Source organism: Haliaeetus leucocephalus, unplaced genomic scaffold, assembly GCF_000737465.1.
Source record: "Haliaeetus leucocephalus isolate CR32 unplaced genomic scaffold, Haliaeetus_leucocephalus-4.0 Scaffold229, whole genome shotgun sequence".
Lineage (NCBI taxonomy): Eukaryota > Metazoa > Chordata > Aves > Accipitriformes > Accipitridae > Haliaeetus > Haliaeetus leucocephalus.
The window spans coordinates 565,571-572,894 of record NW_010972665.1 but is presented as its reverse complement, the minus strand read 5'-3'; the positions used below and the strand labels follow the sequence as shown (position 1 = coordinate 572,894).

Below are 7,324 nucleotides of genomic sequence, written 5' to 3'. Positions count from 1 at the left end.
CCCCCCCCCATTCCCCCTAACCTTGTGTCTTTCTAATACAGCAGCAGAAGGACCTATGTGGACTGTATCTTATCAGCAGATCCCACCGTAAAGCCAGATAGCAGATGGTCACTGGTTGAGTGGGAAGCATTTACGGATAAAATACTGCATGCTGTCCTGGTTCCTGGGCAGCACTGAATGAAAGCCCCAGCATGTGCCCAGCAGCTGTGCTCCTGTAAGTGCTTCAGCTGAGCTAACCAAAATATTCCAAGTGCACAAACACTGACTTTTCTATGCTGACTGGTGTTTCAAGTGAGCTCATCATATTCTGTCAAGTTGCAATTTCTATGCGATGCAGTGTTCTCTGCTTGCTGCTCTCCACACTTGTGTCACTGCTGCCACCAGTTGCAAAAACAGCTGCTGTGTTCTAGCCTCAAGGTAGCTGTATCTCTGCACACAAGTAGAGTTCAAAATAGGGAGAGCCCTGACATAGCATTATGCTGCTCAGAAAGCCCTTTGGGAGCACTGTGGAATGAAGGGAATCCCATATTCCAATGTGCATTACTGGACAGGAAATTAATCATCTCGGTCGTCAAAGAAATGACATTGGTAGATTGCAATGCTAAACGATAGTTGTTCAAGCATTCCCATCAGAGCCCGTATAAATTACCTGCACCCTGGATCCGAGTTAAGGAAAAGCAACACAAAGTACAGGAAAGCTAGAGAGTTCAGTATAACATGTAGAGGGACAATTAATGCAGAGATCAAGCTAGAAAAATGATATTGGATCTTCCAATCTCAACATACCTGAGGTCTGCTGCAGGGATGTGGGACTGGATGAAGTGTGTCAGTGTGTCGCGAATGATTTTTTCAAGCTCCATGTCTCTCTAAACCTTTTTCTCTAAAAAAGAGGAGGAAAAAGAAAACTCCATGTAATTTCAAAGGCAAGAAGTAGATCAAAATATCAAGATCAAAAGGTAGGCATTGTATAAGTGTGCTCTTCCCATCAGAACAATTCACGAACTCCTCCATTATGGCTTGTCATCCCTGGGTAACAGCAGGCAAAGATATCCACAAAACTCAGCAAAATAAGGATCCAGTGGAAATACCAGCCCGAAGCAGCCCAATATCTTGGGCCTCTCCTGCTCATGTTGATGCTGGCAGTATGCAGCTGTACTGTACATTTAAAACGTCCTCTCCAGGAAGCAAAGCTGGAAATGCAGATGTGTCCAGCTGCAGGACCTCAGAGACACCTGAGCTGGAACGTTGTGCTGTCCAGCAAGGAAGCAGCGGGTAGTGGGTTTGCATGCTCAGTGAAGAAAGAGGTGGGCCATCCAGCTGAGAGCATTTGCAGTGATGCTTGGACTCAGGAATGAGTGGGAGGAAGGGTAATGTCTCCTAAAGAAAGGACAACCTAGAGCGTGTTTTACAGGGAAATACCAAGCACGGCACAGACAACTAGTCTGCCAGCCAAAATATCAAAGGTCTCCAGGTCAGGCATGGGCTGTCAGTGGAATCCTGCCCAAACAGGAGCCCATTGTTGTGCTTGGTAAATGAGCTATTCTGCAGTTGATGCAGCTGCAACAAGGGGCGCTTGATAACCCAAAACTCAGAGGAGTTCTAAGAATCACAGAGCTCCTACAGAAGCAATGGCAGAGGGGGCTGCCCACAGCCCACCTTCAGCTATCAGTACTGGGCCTGGACTGAACTGGGTGGAGAAAAGCTGCTCCTCAACCATTCCTTCCCCCTGAGGGTCTACAAAGCTGCTGGGTGGACAAACTCCTGGTGTAAGCACCAAGTTCTTCCGAGGGAGGAAACTAGCCCTGCATATAGAGAAACTGATGTGGTCATCGGTCAGAGAGCTTCCAAAGGTCATCATGCTCCCACCAGTGCAGCTCCCTCATTCCAACCACACCAGGACCTGACCAGGTCTGTTTGACACAGAACTTGAGGAGCAGTCACATGTGGGTTGCTGAGAGACAATTCCCATGTTCCCATGGGGATCAAAAAGGTTTGGCATTTCCCGAGATGAGACTTCCAGAGCTAGCAGGATATAAACAAAACGATGCCACGGCACTCAGCACTGCTCTTGCAGGACCTAGAGAGAACCAAAGCCCAGCAGCCTGTTGGCAGGTTCATCTGCAGTCTCGGGGCCTATTCAGGCTCTGCGCTTGGCCACCATGGCAGGTGCCAAGAGCACACATGCAGTCCTCTGTTTGTGGCTGGCCAGAGGAGCACACCCCAGCCAGCCAGACCTGCCTCTGGCTATGGTCACATTGAGGCTCTAGGGATTTGACTCTTGATATTGAGGGAGAAAGCTGTGACACAGGCTTATGCAAAAGTGCTCTGCTGCGTATATAGCATCCCCCATTGCATATCCCTCAGTGATTCCCCATCAAATATTCCCAGTCTGTGCTCTTCTACTCTTCAGGGCTTTGAACAAATACAGGTGTTGCTACCTGAAGGACTATCTCTTACTGAATCCCCGTGTCAGTGCCATTCCCTTGGGGCAGTAAGGAGACAAATACGGAAAGAACCTCACAGCAGCGGGACACAAACAGTGAGACATACTCATATAGAAGAACTGCCCTGATTTTTGCTGTGTTCAAAGCTAAACACAAAAGCCATCTAATCACCTAAACTTTCCTGCAGCTACTATTAATATCAACCCTCCCACTGATCTAGATCCAGTAACTAAAAAAGAAAACAAACCTTCTTTACATGTGCCTCTCACTTGGGGGAAATGAACAATGAGTTAAAAATGCCATGCCACTATATGACCAATACACATGTATTCAAACATAGCATGTGCAGAAACAGCCAGAGGAAGGGGCTTTGAGCAACCTGCTCTAGTGGAAGGTGTCCCTGGCCATGGCAGGGGGGTTGGAACTAGATGATCTTTAAGGTCCCTTCCAACCCAAACCGTTCTATGATTCTATCATCATCAGAAAAGATTATTTGTTTGCTGTTTCTGCCTTAAGCTAAAAAATGTCTTTGCTTCCTGTAATTTCAATTAGAAAATTCCCATTTCATAGCATTAGAGGAAAACAGGAGTCCAAACTTTTTCAGGTAGGAGCTCTTCACACAAACACCCAAAGTGAGCTCCTGAGCTCCTGTACTGCTTTTATTTTTCAGCCTCACAAGGATCCTTTGTTTGCATTTTTCTCACTTTTACAGACGTCACGGCCTGCAAGTGTGGAAGCTGGCTGTTAAAGCAATCACGAGTTAGAACACCTTCCCACTGGCCATTTGTTGTTTCTGTGTGTTTTGTGTGTTCTCTAGTGGTGTGACAGAACCAAGTTTATGTTTGTCATCTTTGCAATATACCCAGAAAAAAAGGTGAGCTTTTTTCTATCCTTCTCAGACATCAAAAAGCCAATTATAGGATTTTGAATCTCACTGTTGGCAAGAATACTGTTCTAAGCAGCCCATCTTCCCCCCATTTTAAGCTGAATCTGCAAATGCTGGCAACCACCAAGCCCCCTGAACTTGCAAGTACAAGAAAAGTAATTTGTTTTTTTTAACAGAAATCAGGGGTGGGACATCAACATATAGCAGTCAAAATGTTCTTACTGCAGTCGCTACTATGAGGAAGAATGCTTATTTCCTTCTTACTCAGTCTTCATGACAATCTGCGAACTGGAAGTCTAAAAAAAGATTTTGTCCATTTCTATGACACAGGCCAATGTTCTATAAGAGATAACTGTACAGTAACCAATAACGCTTCCTGACAACCCAATTACCTGAACAACAGAGCACAATTCACCATGTCAAAGGCACTTTTGTGAGGTCCATAAATTAGCTGCTGGTAATTTATTCTGATCAATAGAACAGGCAAAGTCACTCATCTCCTTAATCAAAGGTACTTGCAGGCAAGTGTCAGACTGGGACAAGAGAAACACAGAAAAAAATAATTCAGCAACAGGAGTATCGTAGCTACAGCCAGTCACTAACTGGTCTTGAATCCCTTCCCCAACCTCTGACAACCACAAGAAATGCTGGTGTGAAGTGTCTGAACATTCAGGTATTTTCCTGTGGAGTTACCATGTTGTATCTGAACAAAAGCTATTTCCTTTTGTCTATGAGAGGCAAGAAGGCAGCAGGCTTTAACTATTGGGTAAAAATTCTCTCTGGCATGTCAGACAAATCCATCCACCAGCACACTCGGATTTAAGGTTTACATCCAGAGAAGGCAAGGTGCCACCTTTAGCCTGCCTTTGAAGAAAGGAAACCCTTTAAATGACAAAAACACAGTCTTACACTGAAGGATAGAAAGCAGCTAGGTGATCAAGTATTTCTTCAAGGGTTAGCCATCGCCCTTTCACCTGAAGAACCCATCTCTACTCCTATAAAACCAGAGGCACCAAGAGAGACAAATGCACTTGCACTTGATCATTTATGGCCATGGGGGAGAGATTTTACTCCCCAGTAAACAGTCCTTACAAAACTTAACGTCTGGGGGATCTGTAGTGCACAATGGTCTTGACCGAATGAGGCCTGGGGAAGACAAGACCTGAAGGTCCTTCGGCCTTTCAGGTTTGGTGGGTATTTTCTTGAAATAGAGGGAGCTGATTAAAAACCTATGTACAAACATTTTAAAGCGGATTCTTCAAGGAATAAACTGATATGGCTGCATATTCCTCCTCACACAGCCAAGTTTAGAATTACATAACTCAGGACACCAAAACACCTTATGCATTATACCTTTAAATGCCATGTTTTTTCTAGTGGTGAGCTGCAATAGTTAAAGGGGAGATTTACTAGAAGGGCTTATCCTATGTGCACAGTTTTGTGGAGGAGTCATTTATAATGCACAGAATGATCTAAAACCCAAAGGCAGGAGAAATCAGTCTCCTGAGAGCTCAATTTTACTGAAAAGGTGTTACCATCTTTTTAAACTTCCAGCCATAATTGCAATGTGAATTTTAAGATCACTTTAGTAGTTGTCAGCTGATTCAAACGTATCTATGAAAGTCCTTCTGCATTTCCTGTCATTATAATGTGGGCTCTGCTTAACATGTTGCACAGAATCTATTTTTTTAAAACATACAGTCAAGAAATGGTGTTCCTATTGCTCTGCTCTCAGCTAGAGACTCACAGTTTTGCACTGTCAGAACAAGAGACGTTCAACCCTTGGAAATCCCTGTCACTTTTCAGTCTTTAAACACCAGGGTTTATTACTAAAGAGTGAGCAGTGGAGCACTGTATGTCATCTCATTAAGACAGGCTTGGTTTGAAATATCAGGAGTGCTTACTTGATCCACATAATATCGCATGGCATACGTATTTCCTCACCTCAGGCAGAGAAAAGTGGTATCAATTCTCAAAATGTGAATGTGAAAATCATTCATTTTCTGTACTAGATACTTTGGCCAGTGGCTCAACAGAGTTTGCCACCCTACCGTATGTCTTGAGAACCTAGTAACCTCCATCACCCTTGCATTTTCCTTTCTAACATGTTAATGTCAAATTTGGGTTTTTTTGTGAAACAGCTGCAGAAATAATACCCCCCTAAAAGTACCATTATCCTTGTGGTGTCTGAAATATCTGCTTATGCTATATTCAAGAAAAGTTGGCTTCTTTTTGTACAATTCATATGAATCTGCCTTCCTTCAAAAAAAAAAGGGTGAAAATCTGAAATGATTGCATACAGCTAGGTCATTTCCAAAGGCTCTTTCAACTCAAATTTCAGTAATCATTCTCAAATGGTCAATGTGATGATTCATTGTGCCTTGGATTTTATATTAACAAGATAGACTTGAGGGGAGCAATTTAGGAAAATTTTTCTGAGCTAAGAGGAACTGCCACTCGGACATATATCAACTTTTATGAGATCATAAATTTGCCTACCAATGAGTTGAGGTTTCTGCAAGTGGAAACAGATAGGTCTTGTACGCGTTGGATACTTCTCAGAACAGGTTAGAGAGAATTCAGGTAAATCTGATCCGGCTAAGGGATTGACTAAAACACCTTGAGAATGATCCTTTAGCTCAAGTTTCAGTAATTATTCTTAAGCGAATAAGTAATAGGACAGGGGTGGTTCACTGTGCTCCCTCTGAAAACTTATGAGAAAGCACAGAGCACGTTTCACGCAGCTTCGTGTGTGTGTGCGGCTGTGCTTGTGCTTGGAGAAGTGCAGATCCCTGGGATATAATGAGCAATTAACACACAGCCTCACAGGAAAACTCTCAAAAGCCAGATCTGCAGGATAGAGAGCGAGCTGTGGCTATACTCCACTGAACTGTTTTACCTGCTGAAACTTTGCTGGCTTCAAAGAAAACTTTCCAGGCTGAATAACAGTTTATAGACGTAATTTCAGTGCTCCCATTTTTTGTTTTGCTTGCTAAAGAAGTCCCTGAAAGGACTTTCATGGTGTGGTTGCTATGGGAAAGCAGGCTGAGGTCATTGTGCCTGTTAACACAGTTAACCACTTAATGCTCTGACGTTAAAATAAGGCTTTTGTTAATAACTTAGTCCCACTAAATTACAGTAATATTAGATCATAACGCCAGTGGCCAGACCCTTCCCTTCTCCCCCGAGATCTACATTGGACGGCTGCACTTGGGTGATGCTCTGCTGACATGGGGCCCTTACCTGAGCAGAAGTATCGCCTGTGCAAGGACCTCAGCTCACGGCCAGTGTTTACGAAGTCACTTCAGTGCCTGCAGGAGAGCTGACGGTCCATCCTTGGCCCAAGCTATGAATGAGCAAGTCCTTTATGGGAAAGGAAAGCTGAATTAGCTGGAGCACAACAGAATCGTTCACTGTATATTGGTGTCTTTATGCTTTATGTCACTTGTGACTGTTTCGCCTAATGCAAAGGGTACACCTTTATCCTGTGGAATAAAATGTACCTATGTGAAAGGCTAACTTGGATGTGAGGACAGTGTACTTGTCAGCCGTCAAATTCACTGCCACGTTGGGATGTTTTTCAACATTTACAATTTCTGTACCAAGGCCTGCAGCAGCCTCTGAACATCACTGACGTATTCCAAAAGCACTGGCGGCCTCATCACCACTGTGAAGCAGAACTTGTTTCTGGTGGCTTTAACGAGACAGACCAGAAAGCGAGCGTCAGGTTTCCCTGCTCCTGCGTGCTTGCGGCATGTCGCCACAGCCGACGTGCCACAAATCCCCACGCTGGCTCAACGGCTGGTGTTTACCTTGAGCTGCAATATCATACCTAACTATTGGCTGAGCAACTTCGGGGCGTTGTTTATTTTCGCTGTGCCTGTTCCCCCCCACCAGCGGGCAAGAATCACCTCGGGGGGGCTTGACAGAATTTGGCGACAGGGTGTCCCAAACAAACTGCCAGCAGACCGAGCCCCACCACCATGCCCCCCCC

General features: G+C 44.5%; 1 protein-coding gene across 4 annotated transcripts in view; it reads right to left on the bottom strand.

Moving 5' to 3' along the window:
* The window catches only part of CUEDC2 (CUE domain containing 2), a 13,753-nt gene extending 7,064 nt beyond the window's left edge, over positions 1-6,689 (bottom strand). For 3 of the 4 annotated variants that reach the window (XM_010567713.1, XM_010567715.1, XM_010567716.1), the window contains exons 1-2: positions 6,574-6,689; positions 787-880 (exon numbers count right to left, since the gene is read on the bottom strand). In XM_010567713.1, coding sequence (XP_010566015.1) covers positions 787-860 — 74 coding nt within the window. In that variant the 5' untranslated portion in view covers positions 861-880; positions 6,574-6,689. Of the gene's footprint in view, positions 1-786; positions 881-3,722; positions 3,864-6,573 lie in introns of all 4 variants that reach the window. The other variant, XM_010567714.1, reaches the window with a different exon arrangement.
* Positions 6,690-7,324: the final 635 nt, after the last annotated feature.